The following is a 21,510-nucleotide window of genomic DNA, read 5'->3' on the forward strand; positions in this document are numbered from 1 at the left end:
TCGTCTGTACAATTGTGTGAACGTTTCGTGAAGTTTGCATCGTCCCATTCGTATTCCTAGATCATTTTAATCAATTAGGGGTTGTCCATAAACTACGTAGACTCTGAGGGGGGGACGGGGGGGTCTGGCCAAAGTCTACGGTCCTTACAAATTTCGAAAATTTTGTATGGACGAAAGTCTACGAGGGGGGAGGGGGGGGTTCTGAGATTGCCAAAACTAGGTCTACGTAGTTTATGGACAGCGCCTTATCAGTCACCCCAACAAACCAATATGGTTCGCTATTCGGGGTGCAATCGTGACCCAACCAAAGAATTCCCGCAGTATCAAGCGATTTCTGCGGAGAAATACCTTCTAGAATCACTCCGTGGATTTTTCCGAGACTTTATCTAAGAATTTTCCTAGGGATTCTTTCATGAATTCTTGTTGGAATTCCACCATGAATTCGGCCGGGGATTCATCCAGAGATTTCTCCGGGATTTCTTTGAAAATCTCTAAGGTGCCTTCAGTAATTTCATCAGGATTTACTCAAGCAACTTATATAGGAATCCCTTTGGGGATTTCTTTAAGATTCCCTTATAGATTTTATAAATTTCCCGGAGGCTCATCTAAGGAGTACTCCAGCACAGACAAACATACGTAACACCAGATGCGCTAGTGTTCGATCGTTTTGACGTTTGCCAGTGTAGTGCTGAATTTACCAATCCAATTTCCTGTGTGGTAGTGGTTTGTGTTAAGATTTTCCGTGTTAATCTATCTGTAAGAACTTTGTAAACATCTTTTGTTCTCACGTTTATGGATAGGCTTGCAGTAGGTGTAGTGAGACTTTTTTTGGACAACTCAATGATGCAAACGAAAATTACAGGCAATTTGTGTAGTAGTATTGTGTAGTAGTATGCGAAACGACCAATCCAAATCCATCATGGCCGACAGTGACGCGCGCGGTTCTACCAACAGGTGGCAGTGTGCTCATGAAAATGACACCGGGCAAAAGTTATTGATGAATTTCTTCCAAGAGTTACGTCTGTTTGTCTGTGCCTCCAGGGTTTCCCCTTGATATTCTCACAGAAATATGTCTTGATTTTGCTTCAAGAATTTCTCTTAGTGTTTCTTTTGGAATTTCTGGAATTCTAAATATTCTTACCAATACATCTCGTGGAATTTATGCTAGAATTTCTCAAGCCTTTTCTGCAGGGCCTCTCTAAAAATTGCTCCATATATTTTCCTGGAACTTTTTTTTCAACAATTCCTAAGTGTATTTCTCCATGGATTTCATTTGGAATCCTAACAGGGACAGTGTTGTTAGTGATCACAGTGACATACATATTTTCGTCTACAATCGGTTGCCTTTGTTGTCAAATGTCATCGTATTAGACAACATTGATTTGATCAGTTTTTTATGTTTAATAATCTACCGCTCGCGGTTCATATGATAGGCAATAGTAGGTCATGAATAAATATAGCAATACAAGCTGACAGCCGGCCTCGGCCACGAAGCGAAGGTTGTGAAAAGTATCGAAAGTTTACAAGACTAAACAGGGATTTCTTCAGATATTGCAATTGCAATACCTCTGATTATTGTTCTAGAAATAACTAGATAAATTTATTCAGGATCTAGGGCTGTCTCTAGGGTTTTTTCGGAGCTTGCAATACAAATTCCTTCAGAAATTACACAAGAGATTTTTGTGGAAATTGCCCTAGAGGTTTTTACTTATACTAAGATAGGGGGATTAGGGGCATAATGGACACCCTAAGAAAATGAGTATGTTAGGCTTGTATAACAGACAAAAATTTAACATAGTATCAGTTGGCTTACAACTTTAACTTGTTTCCTACGTATTTCAATCATTTACAGCTGGTAGAATGTCTTTATTGTGAAGAACTAATGAATTGAAAACCGTGTGCTTTTTGGGGCTGGCAGGAAAGGTACGGGGCGAAATGGACACCCATCGGGGCATAATGGACACCCCTGCATATTTTATGCTGTATCTTTGAGAATACCGACCAGTTAAGTAATTTGTCAATGGAGACCAATACCACAGATATAATACTCCATCTTAGATGAGTTTACATAACTTCGAAGTTGATTAAATAAATTTTAGGCTAAAATAATCGGATTGAATATTTTCAAACTCTATAAAACGCCTAACAGTATGCAACGCGCGTACATCCATTCATAATTGCCAGTGTTCATTTCGCCCCGAATAGACTACAACATTGAAATTGCTATTTTCAGTGTGTTCTGATCAAAAATATAATACTTCATCCATTGATAAATCAACGTATACATGTAGATAAGCTAACAATTCACTTGTTTGTATGGTGGACACACTCAATCACTCGTAATACCTTATTTGTTGTTGCTTAGAAATTATAAGAAATCCACCATATGAAAAACATACTTCAATTTAAATGATATTTTGGTTATTTTGAAGGAATATAAATGGTACTTTTGATGAATAGAACAATGACTCGTTCCTTTACACTTATGCATTGAAAGTTTTACATAAAAGTCAACGGTTTCGGCAAAAACAGGGGTGTCCATTTCGCCCCGGGTGTCCATTATGCCCCTAATCCCTCTACTGAATGTTATTATTTTTTTCTCTGTCCTCAATACCCACACACCGGTAGTGCTCTATGATCACTTCCACAGTTATCAACTGAGAGCTTCGATCAATATCGTGTTGTAGACAGGAAGATATTATATTCCCATGGAAGTCAAGAATATTTCCTTCACGAAAAGTTCCTGGACCGACCGAGAATCGAACCCGTCACATACATGTACACAACAGTGGTGTGGATGAGATTTTTATCTAATCCAATCCGAAGGAAATGTAGATTGCATAAAAATCTAGTGGAATAGAGTTCTGTAGTCCTTGGCTGAAGACGTTAGGGACAAAACGTTGAAAGACGAAACAAATTCTTTTATAGAAAACTCATTATTACACCTTTTTTCGTTTTACCCATTCGACGTTTTGTCCTTTCAACGTTTGGGCATTCAACGGTTTTTGATGTTTTGTCATCCAACCAGCTTGAAGGAACATAATCGTTCGTATAGCAAACTGGGAGTTGTGGGTTCGGGCGCCTATTCGATAGTGCTGTAAATTTGTTTTTTTTTCTTTTTTTCGGATTTGTGCTTCGACGGCGGGAGACCCAGCTTTGTCAGTGTGCGGCAGTATGGCAGCTGGAAGCATTCAATATAGATTCGCGCATCCGCACTTGGTAGTACTTTTGATTTTTTTTTATTTTAATCTTTTTGGATTGGTGCTTTGTTCAACGGTAGGAGCCTAATACAACCAGCGCTGGAAAGTTGGATGAAGTCACATAAATGGGTGAACTTGTTTCCTGCTATCGTTTTTTCATGAAACGTTGTAACGTCCGCTACTAATTCCCATTTTTAACATACTTTTCCAATGAAAACTAACTGTTCAACAGATTAAACTTATTGGAAATTTTATAAGGAACCAAAAATATTTGAGGGTTTACTGTTGAATTTACGAAAATCTGACTAAAAAGGCGTCAAAACGTTGTAACGTCACGGAAGAATGTGTCATAGAATGCCACGTCATGAGATTCGACAGTCCCTAATGTCCGTCATTCTATGAATGTTCAACCGTGTCATTACCTAGCTGCTAGCTTATTGAAGGACCTTCCCCGAGTAGAGGAAAAGAGCTCAATAATAGCATATTTTGATATGGAGATCAAAAAGTGATATGGGTTTGATTGACATAAGAGATAAAAGATCTAAAAATAAAATCAAAAATATACTCCTGGAACATCATCATCAAATCATATTTAGATTTTGAAAGATCTAACCAACAGCAGCGAGCTATTCGTATGATCTTGAAATATCAAATTTTGATATTGTTCAGATATTCCAGGAACATTTTTCAGATATTATTTTCAGATCTTTTATCTCTTATATCAATCAAACCAATATCATGTTTTGATCGTCAGTATTTTACCTCTAACCGGGTCTGGTTCGTTTTTCATTATTTCTGCATTCTGGATTCCTTTTTAATTTTGTGAGAGACTTCGATCATATCCGTGTATTATCAATATGCCCGAGCAGAAGAGAATATCAACAACATAATAAAATATGTTATTTTGGCATAATAACTGTATAATGGAATCAGCTATTTTTATGTTATTAGCATATCTTGTTATGTTATAAACTTGTCTGTCATAAGCGGCAAAATAACAAAAATCATATTAAAAAAATGTTACTGGAAGACCAATTTAATAACATATTTCGTTAGTTTCAATAACAATTCAATTACAATGAATCTTGAAGAGAATTTGAAAACTTGTTATTGTTGTGTTATAGTTCATCACTCATTTGTACATTTTCAATAGTAGAATAAAAACAAAACTTGGTCTTCGACAAAGTATATTATGGAAATGTTATTTAATGGATGAATCTCAATAACTTGATCATAACAAAATAAGATTGCCCAACAAAACATGTTATAAAAAAGTAATACTTTAATAAGTTAATAATAACAAATTAAGATATAAAAACAGGCTATGTGATTCTGTTGTTATGAATTTGATATTTTCCTCTGCTCGGGATGGCACTTCCTTTCAAAAAAATTTGAAACCACCGTAGAACACAGCCGTCTACGTTGTAGAGTATCCATTACAAAATAAAAACGAAATTGTCATCATCCGACAAGGAACGAACCTTCGTGTCTACCAGGTGGATCGATCCGTTTTTGTCCAGCAGAAGTGACCAAGATCCTAAAGCTCCTCCGGGCACAGCTGTGTGTTGATGCCTCAAGGAAACACATTTAATTGAATGGTTATTGCCATCGTCGCGAATCGATACACAATAAATATGATTGGACGAATCGTTGAACCACTTATCGTCGGATTTACCTTTTTACGATATCGATGCGATGTTTGTTTTCGCCTCGATTCCTGCGAGATCGTTTTTATGGTAAATCAAGACCCCTGGCGGGTTGACCTGCGCATGATCACTCAGCTGCCCGCGCCGCGTGGGCTCCCATTCAAATCCGTGAAATAATTGCTGCCGCTGCTGGCGCTGGTTTCAATTAATTCTGCTCCGATCCACAAGGGTTCGACCCGGACCCGGAAAGGTCATGGGTACATACAGGCTACATACACATGATCAACACTCGGCAGTGTCATGCTGTGGTTGGCGGCGTCGGCGTCGTCGTCGGCGGCGGTGCAAACAGATTAGATCTAAACGATGTATCACACTCACCCCCCGCGCTGCGCCCGCAACATGTGTGTTACGATCAGATGAAGCGAAAAACCAGCAGGCAGGCATGGCATGATCCGATACGGATCGTGCTATGTCGCTCACCAACCAATGCAACCAGTACCATCACCCAGTACCCACCCAGCTTTACTAATTTGAATCTTGTTTGGTCTTTTTCTTCTTCTCCGTTTGCAGATTGCACAGCGAAATCCGACGGCAGTTTGCGCGTTCGCAGCAGCAGTCTACTCAAAAGGCCACCGCCGCCGCTCATCTCCGCACCGCACCTGTTAGCGTTAAGGCACAAAACGAAAGACTTGTGAGTATTACTGGAAGATTATAGTCAATGTTTATTGGGTGTTAATAATTCATTGATAGAACGGCACGATCCAAGAGCCCCTTCCTCAAACAAATTATACTCTAGTCACTTTTATAGCTTGAAGTTTCTTGATCTCACCGGGTTCGATCGATCACCACCCAAATATCCAACAAGTAGTTAAAATGCCTTATTACAGTAGAACATTAAATAACAATAAACCGTATATGCGCCTTAGGTGCTGCTTAAATGTGCCCTGAACTTTCACGAAGGCATTTCTAAGCTCTTTCCTTTACACAGAGGAATATATTTAGGTATAGATAGGGAGTTGAGATCTTTAGTCCTTTTATCATCCAAGTTCGTAAAGTAACGGTACCATACCATTCCCAGTCTAATCAAAAGCTCATTTGTACACCGAGAGCTTTAAATAACTAAATTTGACCCAACAACTGATCGTATGCTTTTATCATCTACATTTCAGATTGTTCTCCATCACCAACAACAATGCCAGTAAACCCCCTCACTCGCCATTCACTGCCAGTCAGCTGTTCTCGTCGCTCTGCGGCAGCACCATCATCAACAACAACAACAACAACGAAGACGAAGACGTCGCCCTAGCCAATAACAACAACACCCTTAGTATTAATAACAATAACAACTACCTTAGCGATGAGTCGAAAACAAGTACCTTCCGAGAAACGTATCCTATGTACAACTATTGTGTTCAGCAGAGTCCTACGCAACTGTTCCCGCCCTTCGGGCCAGGCCCATTCGGCCACCACCCGCATCACACCCACCCACATCACCCGCACGCGGATATTGCGCGCCATTCTCCGCCTCTCTCCTTCCTGGATCTCCAACAGCACCACCATCACAGCCACCCGCAGCAGGTTGGATCGCCCCAATCGTCCCCGCTGCAGCCCGTGCCAGTACTAAGTTCCAAGCTGATACCTCCACATCCGCTGGCGGCATCGATAGCCAGTCTCGCATCCAGCCTGCCCAAAAACCACCCGCTGAGCGAGTCGGCCACGGCGGCCGCCGCCTTCCACCGGCTGCTGCAACCGTCGCCGTCTGCGTCCGGCATTGCAGCGGCAGCGGTGGCCGCCGGTCGAGCCCTCCTGGAAGCACGACATCACAGCTCCAGTCCCGCCGACGACCGGATCAAGTCCGAGCGGACCGACTTTTCCCTATCGCCTCGACTGCCGCCCGACCTTAGCGGTGGGAACGGTAGTGGCGAGGCGGGCAAAAGTGGGACGACCAAAAACCGGAAAATCCACCGATGCGACGCAACGGGGTGCGACAAGGTGTACACCAAAAGTTCCCACCTGAAGGCGCATAAGCGCACGCATACAGGTAGGTTTCATAATGTTAAGCTTTGTCAAAACAGTTGCAATAGATTTCAGTGTTGAAACACAGGGAGGTTGTTGTCTGATATTCTAGCAACATGGCACCGTCCACCGTCCACCGTATCCTTTAGACTTTGACCACCTTTTGCATGCTGGGTTCGCCGTAGAGTGCAGAGAACTCGGGGTTCATCCTTCGCCGTCACACACCGTTCTCCTTCACGCCGCCAAAGATCGTCCTTAGCACTCGTCGCTCGAAAACTACGAGTGCTTGCAGGTCCTCTTTGTGCATGGCGAGGTGCACCCAGTAAACCACATATCGTGAATGTACATCGTAAATCGCATTACCATTCGTTAAAAATCAGAATCGTATATGATACAAAGCAATGTATGCCGGAATGACAAAACAAATTTTATATAAATCATCTTTACGATTCATTTACAACCACCTGTGTTATAGGTAAATCAAATCGCAAATAACGCGATTCAAACTCAGTTAAACCAAACTTCTCACAGTACCCAAAAAATGATGAATTTCATTGAATATTAAACTTACATTTTCAACAAGATCGACTGCGGGCTCCACTTTGCAATACAGCAACATCTTAAAACAGTTGCCCCGGAAAACTGCCTTGGCATTACGAGACGTAATTTTCTCATCCGTGTCACTCAGCAACCGTACACCCCACCGCTCTTAATAATCTGCTGCCTCTACGGATGCCAATGCAATGCGTATCACTTTCACTCACTAATTTTAATTCTCTGTTGGTATTTTTCATGTATTTTACGTAATAATTCTTTTCCCGGTAACAGAAACAGACCACAAACTGATTCATCTTTCCCAAACACAAAACCTTAGCCCTCACACTGATGCGCGATTTGCGCCCGCTCCCGGTGCACTTTATTTTCGGTTCTTCCTCAGCACGCCGTAGCGGTTGTCGTTGTCACTGGGTGGAGTTGGTGGGTTTACACAGTTCCTCGGACGGAACTTCAATTATTTTCACCCAGGCACTAAATTTTCTCGCAATAAATAATCGAATCAGTTGATATTTTTTAAAGCTGCACCACTTCAATTCCGTTCCGAACACTGTCGTTTGTTTTGACTGGGAGACCAAGAGGCTAGAAGAATCAGTGTAAACTGACAGATCCTATATAAGCACAGACAAGTTTGAAACAAAATCATAATGACTTGGACAAATTTGCATGAGTCCTGGATGCAATTTGATGGTCAGAGTTTATAGAAAAACACCAATGACTATTTTCCTGGACTTTACAAGAAGAAGTGGCTGGTGCAGTGGTAAAGGCTTGGACTCCGGAGCTCGAGGTTTTGTGTTCGAGTCTGGTATATTGCCATGTTTTTTTTTTTTATTTGACAAATAATGTGACATCGTATTATGGGTCATGCAAAGTCGGGAAATGTCGGCTGAAGTGTGTATATGGCCTCCACTTTGGTACGTATATAGCTTTTCTGTGCATTTTATACGACTGATTTATTTCTTATATAATGATGTATATGAAAAATTATACGGACCAAAATGTTTACTGGGCATGGTCCATGTGAAGTGTTCATAGAGGATCACTCTGCTTTCGGTTACGTCTTTGTTGGCTGCTTTTTTGTCTACTCTAACAGTTCTCTAAAGAGGCCACATCAAGCATGCCGTTGTCTGGCAACGCTGCCTCGAGATTCTGCACGTATGCTGAGGCAACATCCGTTCGCTTTAGTCGCTCAAAATTTTATCGTTGCGGCCGCCATCTCCGTACATTGTTGATGACAGAAAGCTTTTGATGCAGTTTGACCATCACCATAAATATATAGTGGCCCGAGTCGATGTTTGCGCCATGATAGGTCCTCACGTCGATAATGTCGGAGAAGTGCCGTCCGTCCATCAGAACGTGGTCGATTTGCGAGTTCGTCTACTGCAGTGATCTCTTTTTTATAGAAAGAGGAAATCTGCTTTTACAGATAGGTACCCAAGAGGTGGTTCCTCGGGTTATGTTGGGTTGACACTGAAACCTCATTCTCTCTCTTCTTTACTTTTGCGGTACGCCCGGGATGACTTCGAGAAGGAGGGTGACTTCATACATGAGTAGTACTACTAATGGCAATCGTTCCACCTGCTACCTGTTCACTCTCCCCTGGAGGCTCGGATCCTGGCTAATACTTAGACTAATCGTTTTACTCAAGCTCCTAGATGGAGAAGGGGAGCCAACTCAACTAGCCGTTGTTCGGCTCGCCTTTCATTCAATAGTTCAAGTACGATTCGAGAAACCGTGGAAGTAACGGAATCCCACTTGTCTTCCCCCGTTCACATCCTTTCAACAATGTTGTCAGGAGTGATATATATCTCTACCGCACTCCTCCTGCATACTCGACCTTTGCTCCACGAAGCGTGGGCATTCAAAGTGCATGCATATGCTCCGCGGTCTCGTCGCAGTCTGCACACTCCGGACATGCGAGGAGCCTGCATGTCCGAATCTGTGCAGATACCACCTAAAGCACCCATGGCCTGACAGAAATTGTGTCAAGTGAAAGTTCACCCCGCCAAGGGGCCAGCTCGTCCACTTGGACACGCTCGGTATGAGCCTGTGTGTCCATCTACCCTTGCTGGAGGAAGCATTCCTCGTCTTCCGCCACCACAGTGTGCTATGTGCATCATACTCGCTATCACACATACCGCGTCCTTTGACCCTAAAGCCCATCAGCTCCCACAGGCTGATACTCTCGAGCCGCTCCACGTTTCGGTTAACCACTAGCGCGCCCGACCATGCAGCGCAGCGGAGCCATACCATAGTATGGAGACCGCTACTGTCGCGAGAAGTCTACTCTTATTCGAGGTAATTGCCTAGCTATTTGACATTATCTTCGATAGTGCCATAATCGCTAATCGCCATACTTGCCCTCTTGCAAGAATATTCCACGTGGATGCCAAAGTTCAACTCCGAGTTGCTTCAGTGAGCGCTTGGAGTTGATCGCGCACCCGCCTGTGGTGACCATCGAATGTTGTTCAGATTTGCGGTTGTTTACCACCACCACCTCCGTCTTGTGGTGTGCGAGTGCCTGCTGACGAAACCTCATCCAAGCCTTGATTATGCCAATCACATGTGCAGCTGTCAGTTCTACTTCCTCTATCGACTCGCCGTATACCGTGAGGATAATGTCATCGGCAAAGCCGACCAGTTTTACGCCTGGTGGAAGTGTGAGCCTCAATACGCCATCATACGCCGCGTTCCATAGTACCGGGCCCAAGATTGACCCTTGTGGTACCCCCGCGGTGATGTTGTACCTCTTTTCACCCTCTCTATTATAGGCTATGCGGGACTCCTGGGTAGTGAATGGCGCACTCAATGGCGGTACAGCTGACGCTATTGAACGCATTCTTTACGTCCAGCCTGACGACCGCGCAATAGCGGTTTCCCCTTCGCTTCCTTTGGAGCGCTAACTCGGCCGTTTTGGTTACAGCCCTAATAACGTCCACCGTCGATCGACCCTTCCGGAGGCCGAACTAGTTATCCGAGAGCTCAGAGTCATCTGGTTTCTCGGTATAGACCATCGGCCTCGACAGAATGATCCGTTCCAAATGTCTCCCGGCGGTGTCCAGAAGGCAGGCAGCGTTTCTACGATCTTCTGCAGCATCTCGGGGAATCGTTCTGAGGGTGCTGAACGCCCTTCGTTTTGGCCATGACTACTCTGTAGGCATCACCCCAAGAAGTCGTGTTGGATGCCTGGCAGAGATTTTCGAAGGAGTTTTACCGCCACGTAGGCCTCACTTCGTTCCATTCTACCCTCATCGGTGCGAGCTCTCTGCATTTTTTTTTTTTCTAGCTCTTAGGCAATATGCGTGGAGTTCTGCAATTTCTAGACCCCACGAGTATAACGGTTTGCGTCCATTTCTGGATAGGGATTGCCTTGGCATTGCGGTGTCACATGCACGGCTTAGAGTTCCGACTAGATAATCGCTGGATAGATCGTCGCTGTTACCCTCCATTAGCAAAAGCTGCACAAATGCCGTCTTATCGAAGTGCGAAGTCAGCCATCTCCGATGACCTCCGTGTCTCTCACGTTAGTCAAGCGGCCACCCCACTCAATATCCAAAGCTTTGAAATCTCCACCGATGACCACGGGACTTAATCTCACTAGTGCGCTTGTTAGCGAATGCGACATAGACGAGAACCGGTCTAAAGGCCACCCGGTCTATAGCCCTCCGTGCGTTATTTTCTGGACTGCAAAACGACCGGTTGTACAGGTCGCCGCTAGCTTGGCCTTATCCGCTATCCAGTTGCCGTTATCGAGAGGTATACGGTATCGGTTCGATAGTAGTGCGATGTCTGTGCTTGACTCCCAGACTGGCTGCCACAGCAACTGCTGTGCGGCTACACAGTAATTCAGATTTATCTGTGTAACCTGCATTATCACCGCTTGGTTCGACCGCCTCGCGTGCCTGGAGATTTAGGCCCGCCCGTCGTCGTGTGACCCTTGTTCGCCGTGCAAATCAGGCATTTTGGTGCCGAGTTGTACTCCCTGGCGATGTGGCCTTAAACTCACGTGTCCGTTCCACACTTCTTGCGGAGTCTGCTCCTGCCGGGGCCTTTACATGCCCACAACTTGTGTCCTTGCTCGAAGCATTTGAAGGACGCCACTGGCGGCCCGTATATGCTGAGCGGGCACATTAACCAGCCTACCTTGATCTTACCGACTGCAGTTGCCTTGTTCACCTTTCCTACGAGGAGCTTGATCATGGCGATCTGCGTGCCTGCCGGGCCTTTCGCAGGCGGACCGATGCATCACTTGGTACATCTACCTCGTATTCCTTTTTAAGGCTTTTTAAGGCATCATCAGCATCGGCAGCCATCTTGGATGTGTGGCTCAAAATTTCAAAGTGATAATTGTGGAGTGGACCTGGTGTGATGGTTAGAATACTTGACTATCACTCCGAGGACCTGGGATCGAATCCCACTCCCGACAAACTCGCAAATTGCGAGTTTTTCCTTCGGATGGGAAGTAAAGCGTGGGTCCCGAGATGAACTAGCCTAGGGCTAAAAATCTCGTTAATACAGATAAAAAAAAGTGATAATTCTCTGCCACCAAAGCGAATATTCGTGTGAAAAAGTATCATTCTATATGCTCACTCGCAGTGATTGCGATGATACTTTTTCAGCTGCGTTGCTGCAGAATTGGCAGTTTTTTATCATTTCCAAAACGCGAGGCAAACAATCATTGAAAAACGAAAAGTCAATGACTCGTTTGAAAGCTGAGCGATGCATTATGACACCTTAAGTGCGGATGCGGGCTTTTCTGCGTCAGTGATCTCGTCCAGGTTTTTACACTGGACAGTCGTCTCCGCGTTAGGGCTTTCACCTGCACTTTTTCGCCCAGTAACTCTTGAGCAACTGGTTTGTGGAAGGTGCCATTCTTGGCCGCCTCCCTCTTCAACTCTAGCATTATCTCCAGGCCCGGATTAAGGATTGTGGGGGCCCGGGGCCCGAGCAGTTGTGGAGGCCCCTCAGTGGTACAAATGCGATGAGAAATACAGTTTTTATTTGTTTTTTAGCAGTACTTAAACCAAAATTGTTTTTTGTGGGGGCCCCTAAAATGTGGGGGCCCGGGGCCCGGGCCCCCCTGGCCCCCCCTTAGATCCGGCTCTGATTATCTCTCCAGTCCTGGTGCACCGGATGCTTTTTACATCCGGGCCCAGCGATGAGAACGATTTTCGCCTAGTATGGCCCTCAGCACCTCGGCGTACGTGTCTGCCTCGATTTTGAAGACTAGGGCATCGCTCCGTTCGCGTTTGCGGGCTGTTTTCACTTTTCTCACAACCTTCGTCTTTCCGACCGTAATCCAAAGGTTCTCCTTCCCTTGATCTGGTTGGCCACCGTTTCCCTTAGGGTTGGCCTCTTGGGGCTTGATTTTCCTGCTCCCTGTGCGTTTCAAAACCGACTGGTTACTCACGCTGGCAGTCCCCTTCTTCCTCTTTGACTTTTCACCCGTCTCTGCCGGACGCTTCTTGGGCCGCATCTCCTCTGCAGATTTCGACCATGCAGCTCGAGCCGTAGGGCGGTTCGACCTCTCTGCTACTGCTCCGACGGCGAGCTGCTTGGTTTCGTGCGCCATCGTCGCGCTGCCAGTAAAGAGGATGCTGTGGGTTTGCGTGGACCGCTCCTATAGTTGTTCGCATCTGCCGCACTCCGCTCTACGCCCAAGAGATCATACACCTTCTTAGCAAGAGCCAGTGATTTGCGGAGCTTCAACAGGCACTGTTTCAGGTCCTTGTTGATGTTAGTTCGCCCGCTCGTGTAGCCGATCACGTCGTGTTCGCGACTACCAACAACTTTGCCAGTCCGCGTCAATCATCTGCGCTTCCTCGGCCAGCGCTGCACCGCCTCGTGTTCCATCTGTTGACCCGCCTGTTGCTTGCTCACTGGTGGGTACAGCCACCAATCTCGCTACCAATCTCGCCAATCCGGTTTCACCGCCGCTCCCTCTGTCGCTTTGGATTTTAGTACTAATTGCTGTTGGGTTCCCGTTAGAGCCGCTATCTCTCACTACCAATTAAGTAATCGCCAATGTACCTGGTGATTCTCTATGCAAGCATTGTCATAGCTAAATGGGGAGGGGGGGGGGGGAGGAGCGGGGGCTGGTGGGCCAATGATCCTAGTGATTCTTTATGCAAGCATGGGCGTAGCTAGAGGGGGGGGGGGGGGGGCTGGATGCCAATACAAAACGCTGGAGGGATTCCTCTAGAAATCCTTAAAGTAATTCAAAAAATCTTCAGGTAATTCTGTAACAATTCTTGGGTGAATCCCTGGAAAAGATGATGAACGGATTTCTGTAATTTCTGACCGAGCCTCTGAATACATTTTTGAAAAGATCCAGAGAGGAGTTTCTGAAGGAATCACTACAGGAACTCCTGGAGGAATCCCTGAAAGACTTCCTAGAACAATTCCTGAAGAAAATCCTGCAGGTATACCTGGAGTAAACCTTGTAGGAATCCCTGGAGGACCTTCTGAAAATATACCGGGAGAAATCTCTGGACGAATTCCTGATGAGATGAATTCTTTAAGAAATTTTGGAAGAAATCGCTTGAAGAATCCCGGGCAGAATTCCTAGACATATTTCTGCAGCAATTTTTGGAGGAATTTTTGGACGAATTCCTGGAACGATTCCTGGACGAATGTCTTGAGGAATTCTAGGAGAAATCCCTGGAGGAATTCCTAGAAAAATCCCAGATGCAAACCCTAAAGAAATCTCTGGAGGAAATCCTGGAGGAACTTCTGGAGAAATTCCTGGCGGAATTTCTGAAAGTCTACTTGGAGGAATTCCTGAAGAAACCGCTAGAGGAATTCTTGGAGAAATCTCTTAAGGATTTTCTGAAGAACTAATTCGAGGATTTTCTGGAGGCATCCCTGGAGAAATTCCTGGACGAATGCCTTGAGTATTCCCTGGATAAATTTCTAGAGAAATCCCTGGATGAATCCGTTGAGGAATTGTTACAAAAATAAAAGAAATTAATTATTAAAAAGTATTAATATATCACAACACATAGAGAACCTTAAAAATGTACTTATAAGAGACATCACCATTGGACAAACACAACACAAAACATATATTTAGCCCTGCTACCCTAGTGCAGCGGTTTTCAGATCGTGCACCGCGGTGCACTTGGTGCACCGCGAAGCTTTGCTAAGTGCACCGCGTGTCTTCCAAATATGTAGCCTTCACAATAATAATTAGTGTGTGTTTTGTAATTAAACCACTCAAAATATATCTTCTAGTTACACTGAATGTAGGAGGCCTGATTTAACCATTATAAAACCAAAACAAAATGATTTGGGTTTTATCGAAGTATTACGTATCTTACAAAAGCTTTTTTTAACTAGAAATTGTTACTTGTTCACTGGACCTGCAATAAATATGTTTATATAGAGATTAGAAAACTAAAAAAAAAAATATAACAAAGCGATCTTACGGTGGAATTGTAGGAAAGCTTCTGATAAAACCATAGAAGTTCTAGAGATCTTTGGATATCTCAAAAACCACGAGGAAAATCTACAATGGGTCGTCGCGTCGGAAATCAACCATAGTTTTTAAGTTGAATTAAAAAATCTACAGGGGATGGCCAAAATGTTTGGGATAGGCAACTTTTTTTCTCCCACAAAAAAAAATCAACATGCTGTAACTTTTCATAGAGTGCATCAAAAAACCTCAAATTTTGACTGTTTGTCAACCTATTATATGTGCATCATTGGTACGAATTTGGGCTCGATTGATTAATTTTTCGTGAAGTTAGAACCGTTCGCGTAAAACACTATTTTTTAGACAACTATTTTTTTAACTGTCATATCTCGGAAACCAGTGAACCGAATTGAATGAATTTTTTAACGTTTATCAACAATATATTGATACTTAATACGACGTTATAAAATGTAATATTATCTCACGGTGAATTAAGTTATATCGGGTTGAATTTTTTACCCATATAGAGGAAAATAAGTAAAATTTACAATACCACACAAAAATTATTAAATGTGTTCTTCCTTCAATCTAAATAGGCTCTTATATAACTGATTAGAGATAATTTGAGAACAGAAGTGGAAAATCTTTGGATATCAACACTAACATTTATTGACACTGATGTAAAAAATAATACATTTTTTCGAGAAAAGTCCAAAAAGTGTCAATCCATGATAACTTTTTTCAACGTTTAAAAAGTACCTATGTTTTAAAAGTTTGTGAAGTATTCACATATTGTTAGTGTACGTTTAAAATTTCATTCAATTCGGTTTACTGGTTTCCGAGATATGACAGCTCAAAAATGAGTTATCTAAAAAAAGGTGTTTTACCAGAACGGTTCTAACTTTGCGAAATATTAATCAATCGAGCCCAAAATTTGTACCAATGATGCACATATAATAGGTTGACAAACAGTCAAAATTTGAGATTTTTTGATTCGCTCTATGAAAAATTATAACATGTTGAACTTTTTTGTGAGAGAAAAAAAAGTTTCCTCTCCCAAACATTTTGGCCATCCCCTGTATCTTAAAAAAAAGCGAGATGGAATCTCTGTATTAATTCACATGGAATTTACCAAGTTAATCTCAGAGAACACGCTCATTTTTATTCAAAGGAAATTTTATCAAATATTTTTATAAGCTTAGCATGAATACTGAGGGAGCTCTTCCAAAAATCTTACCAGTTCTTATGAATATCTCCAGGAATTATGGATAATCGGCTTAGGAGCTATGTAACAAATCTGTTATGTATAGAAGCAGAACTTTACCGAATCTTTCACCAGGAGTCCTGGGATTTGCTGCGGATTTCGCTAAAAATTTTCAAAGATCTGGACTGGAATTTCGAAAAAAAAAACCACCAGCAGAAAAGTAAAGGTCGACAAGTAATAAAAAAAAAAAATTTTTAAAGGTCGACAAGTAATAAAGAAAAACAATCAAGTAATAGTCATGATCGGTGAAAGAAAATCTTTTCAACGGCATGTCTATGTACCAGGAAGTGGCATCGAAAAATACACTAGAGTTTTGTATCAAACAAACAAAATCTTATAGAAATTTTGAAAGAGTGCACCGCGTGACGATTTATTTCTAAAAAGTGCACCGCGAAGCAAAAGGTTTGAAAACCGCTGCCCTAGTGGATAACGATTTCTGATGACAGGATGACGAGGTTTCATAAATGTTGTTGGTCCATCAGTCAATCCTGTAATCGTATTTTCTCTGGCAGATCGCTTTTTGTTTGCAACATTAGTTGCTTTCATAGCTTGAGTTATGTCTAGGAATTTCTAATCCTAAAGGGGCATCCCGTTTCGGGTTTCATCTCTAGAGTACTGTGACTTGCAGTCTGTGCCAGGGAAATGTTTACTTCTCTAGTACTTAATTGCGACCCGAAATGGCCTGAATGTTGGCAATCGAAATAGAATTGCACTTCATGGGCCTCTATTCTGCCAGAACCTTATAAATGAGCATTAATATGAGGCAAATATTTACAAGTCAAATTGAAACATATAACGCAAAGAACTCACGAATGTTACATTTAGCACACATTAAACAATTATTTTATCTTATTATTGTAACAAATATTTATACCCGTAACAGAATTCCTAAAGGAATTCTTGCAGGAATACCTGGCGGAATTCCTGGAGGAACTCCATGAGAAATTCCTGGAGGTCTTACTGCAGAAACTTTTGGATGAATTCCTGGAGAAATCCCTGGATGAATTCGTGGAGAAATCCCTGGATGAATTCGTGGAGGAATCCCTGTATGAATTCCTGTAGGAATTCTTGGAAGAATCCCTAGGGAATTCTTGGTAAATTCCAGTTAAATTCCTGGTAAATTCCTATACGAATCATTGGAGGAATCCCTGGAGGATAAATTCCTGGATAAATTCTTGGAGGAAACCCTGGAAATATTCTTGGAAGAATAACTGTAGAAATTCTTGAAAGAATTTCTGAAGGAAAACCCTGAACAAATTCCTGAAGGATTCGCTGTAGGAATTTCCGAAGGAATTCCTAGAGAAATTCTTGGGGTAATTCCTGGAGGTATTCTTGATGGAATACCTCCAAGAGTCCCTGGGGAAATGCTTGGGGGAGTACCTAGAATAATTCCTGGACAAATTCCGGGAGCAATTCCGGGGAAATTCCTAAAGGAATCCCTGGAGGATTCCCTGAGGGATTCCTGAAGACATACTTGAAGGAATTCCTAGAGGAATCTCAGGAGAAATTCATGGAGGAATCCCTGGAGGAATTCTTGGAATAATGCCTGTATAAACTCCTGGAGAAGGATTTCCTGGAGAAATTGCCGTAGAAATTTCTGAAAGAATTCCTGGAGAAATTTCTTCAGGAACTCTTGGGGTAATTTCTGCAGGAATTTCTGGGAGAATTCCTATAGAAATCCCTGGAGGAACTTCTGGAGGAATGCCTGGAGGTATTTCTAAAAGAATTCCTGGAGAAATTCCTAGAGCAATCCCTAGAGGAATAGAAACACCTGAAGGAACCCATGGAGAAATTCCTGGTGACATGCCTCTAAGAATTCCTGGAGGAATCCCTGCATAAATTCCATGAGGAATCCCTGAAGGAATCTCTGAAGGAATTTCTTGAAGAATCACTGAAATATTTCAGGAAGAACCCCTAAAAGAATTCATGGAGGAGTTACTGGAGGAATCCCTGGTAGAATCTGTATGCTTTAGATATCTCTAGAGGAATACCTGGAAGAATTCTAGGACGAATCTCTGTAGGATCCTGGAACTCCTGAAGAAGTTTATGGAGGAGTCCCTGGAGGAATCCCAGAAAGAAATCCAAGGATCAATTTCTGAGGGAATTCCAGAAGGAGTTTCGGAAGAGACCCCAGTAGAAGGTATTGAAGAAATCGCTGAAATTGTTGAGGGAATCCTGAAGGAATCCTATGAAAACAACGTACTATAGAGGAACTCTTGGAGGAATCCAGGTAGCAGTTCCTGAAGGAATCCTCGAAGGTGTTCCTGATTTTTTTTAAATTTTTGTTTCTATATATATTTTAACTTGGGCCAATTCTACACTTGGAGAAATCCTAAAAGGAATCTCGGAAGCATTGCCAAGAAGAATTCAAAAAAGAATCTCTAAATAGTTCGTAGGGGGGCTTCTGGAAGAATTCCAGGAGGAATTCCTGAAGGAATCCCAAAAATAGATCTTGGAGGCATTTTTAAAATAGTCCAGGAAGTTGGATCTTTGGTGAAATTCCTGAAGGACACTGCGAAAGCAGCACTGGAACAATCACAGAAGGAGCCTCTTAATATATCCCAGGACAAATCCCTAAAGAAATGTCTGGTGAAACCCCTAGATGCATTCTTGATGGAATCTCTGGAGGAATCTATGATGGAATCCCAGCAGCAAGCTTTTGAAAAAAAATCCTGGAGGAATTGTTCACACTCATATAGTTTACGGAACTAGGAACATACCTAAAACAGTCATTTTGATTCCTCAAAACTGTAATGCCGATTTGCATATTCACATATCGGCCGACCATGACGCTTAAAAGTCATTTCAAGTCAAACACAGTTTAATCGATACTGTAAAATGATAGCCTAGGATGTTCTGTAAAAATTTTGTTGAAGATCACAAAGCCATCCGATGCTTGTGAAAATAGTTATAACCAACGAACCGCATGCATGTGTTTATGTTTTAACATGTAAAGGAATAACAATAGCAACAAAATCATGCTGTTTTGCCAAGCAATACCAACGCTATAACTTTTTTCATAAGCATCAGATCACTTCGCGGTCTTCGAAAAAGTTTTTCAGGACACCCTAGGCTATGTTTTTATTTTATCGGTTACATGATTTTAGAAAAATTCGAGCTTTTTATAAGAGAAATGCAAAAAAGTGTGTTTTCCCATGTACATCCCTATACAAACTTCAAACGCGATGCGCAAAACGTAGACATAACCGATCGTGCCCAAATTTTGCACACCCATTTGGGCCCTAAAATGGGATCAAATAAGCTTTGATCTGATGGGATACCATTGATTTTTTCATTTTTCCATATAAACGATGACCCACTCTAATAACCAATAGTATTATTTATTTTCACTCAGATTCAAGCACTGTTTCCAGAAAATCATGTAAAAATCGTTCAATATAAAATCCTGTATTTTTTTAGAATTTAGACTAAATCGGCACCAACATTTCAAAAGGGCGTTACTGCTTTTGCATTCAATGCGTACTCACAGAGCTGTGGAACGTATTTAATTTTCTCACGCAATTCACATCCATTAATCGAAAGAGGAGGATTTTATCTTTCTATTTGTGCTAGTGGATTGCTCGAGAGGGATGGGATACGCTTCACAGCTTTGTGAGAAGGCATTGGTTGTAAATGCAGTTACGCCCTTTTGAAATGTTGGTGCCGAAATGTTCACTTAAACTTAAAACTAAAATCTCATTTTTTCTTTCTTTTCTTCCCCACAGGTGAAAAGCCATACATCTGCACCTGGGAGGGCTGCGTGTGGCGCTTCGCTCGGTCCGACGAGCTGACGCGACACTACCGGAAGCACACCGGTCTCAAGCCGTTCCGCTGCAAGCTGTGCACACGTTCCTTTAGCCGTTCGGACCACCTGTCGCTCCACATGAAGCGGCACTAGGTTTTGGGTCGCATCTGCCTACACGCGTCACACGTGCGCGCACACACACACTATTAGATCATTTGTAAGAGCAACTAAATGGAGTCTATACTTACTTATGTAGGGTTTAAACCGCGAAGCAATACTCTGAATCTATTTTTGAACTAGTTTTAGGCGAATAGCTGATCACATTAGTGATGTTGAATCTCATTGCATTAATTCCATGTCTCTCTTAAGTTATTGAAACCGTGGTCCCAGTTTTCCCATTTCAGTATAATACAAATAGGTTCGTTTCGTTGACTAGATAACGTAAGGTGCTGTTTGCAGCTAGAGCGTGAATTCTAAACAAAAAATAAATTGAAAGATCTCCGCACGATTCCTTTTAGTAGAAACTTTTGCGATTTCATCGTTGATTTCCTGTCCCCGTTTAATCTTTCGTCCGACAATCAGCCATAGATCGTTTCAAACGACACAGTTAGAAGAATTTGACAAAAAAAAACGAGTCCAGTTAAAAAACATTCCCAGTAGCGATTTATATTTACTGCAACCAGTGGCGCTTTTACGACAGATAAATGAAAAAAATGTTAGCTTATTTAACTTGTTGTTAATTGTACATAAGAGTTTATTAGAGGAGGTAAAGTGTGACAAACAGCCAGTTCCACACTGAACAAGTGCAATTACAAATCAAACAAATCCCAAACTAGCCCGTAAGATTGATGAACAGAGATTACAACGACTCTAAACACTGCTGCAATCTGATATTAGCAAAAAAATAATAAAATGGGAGCAACAACCAAGTGATAAGCGTGAGCTATGAAGCGTGTTTAGGAAACTCTTTTTTGTTGATGTTCGTTTAGGAAACGGAAAACTTTTACCGAAAGATATTGCTGTTGTCCCGTAAGAAATGGAAGAGCAAGGAAAAAAAAAAACTGAGCCAGTAAATGCCCCTTAGATGATTATTTTGTTATAGGTGATAAGCTAGCTTCTAGGTAGCCTAATTATACTGCTAAGAATTTGTTTTAATTAGGATCAAAGCCTACCACGTAAGATTGTACAATCAATGGAACCTGAGTACGCCAGTAATTCAAACGATACGAATATGACGTGAAACGGAAAAAGCGCCAGTATTTTACAGTATGATGATTGTTTTTTTTTGTAGGCAGATTGTCCTTGCAACCCACAGAGTAGGAGTTGTTCGGCGATCGTACGCCAACAGCAGCCAGTTTTGTTGAAACATGTTTTAGAGCAATTTTTACTATAGTATTAAGAAGACTTTTTGAAGCTATTTTTTGTAAACAAAAGTTGGAAAAGAATAAAATTTGATGTTTTGAAAACAAACAAAAGCGTGTATTGGGATTTTATTTATTTTCACCTCATTTCTACTCTTCTACTAGTGCTACTGGGACGAGAATGGGTCGCAAGTCGAACTTGCTCTGAAGCGATAACGCTACTAATTATGTGAGTTTCGCTGATGACTGGGGCTGGTGATGAGGAGAGGGGTCACCGATGTGGAATTTGTCAGAGTAGCAAAGTCCCTTAGC

At 42.4% G+C, this 21,510-nt stretch overlaps 1 protein-coding gene across 1 annotated transcript in view; it reads left to right on the forward strand.

The window, feature by feature from the left end:
- Positions 1-21,301, forward strand: part of LOC109418656 (Kruppel-like factor 2) — a 575,512-nt gene extending 554,211 nt beyond the window's left edge. The window contains exons 5-7 of the mRNA XM_029863719.2: positions 5,417-5,537; positions 6,016-6,887; positions 19,818-21,301. Of these exons, the coding sequence (XP_029719579.1) occupies positions 5,417-5,537; positions 6,016-6,887; positions 19,818-19,990 (1,166 nt within the window). The 3' untranslated portion in view covers positions 19,991-21,301. The remainder of the gene's footprint in view (positions 1-5,416; positions 5,538-6,015; positions 6,888-19,817) is intronic.
- The last annotated feature ends 209 nt before the right edge of the window (positions 21,302-21,510 follow it).

The sequence above is a fragment of the Aedes albopictus genome, chromosome 3 (assembly GCF_035046485.1).
Source record: "Aedes albopictus strain Foshan chromosome 3, AalbF5, whole genome shotgun sequence".
NCBI lineage: Eukaryota > Metazoa > Arthropoda > Insecta > Diptera > Culicidae > Aedes > Aedes albopictus.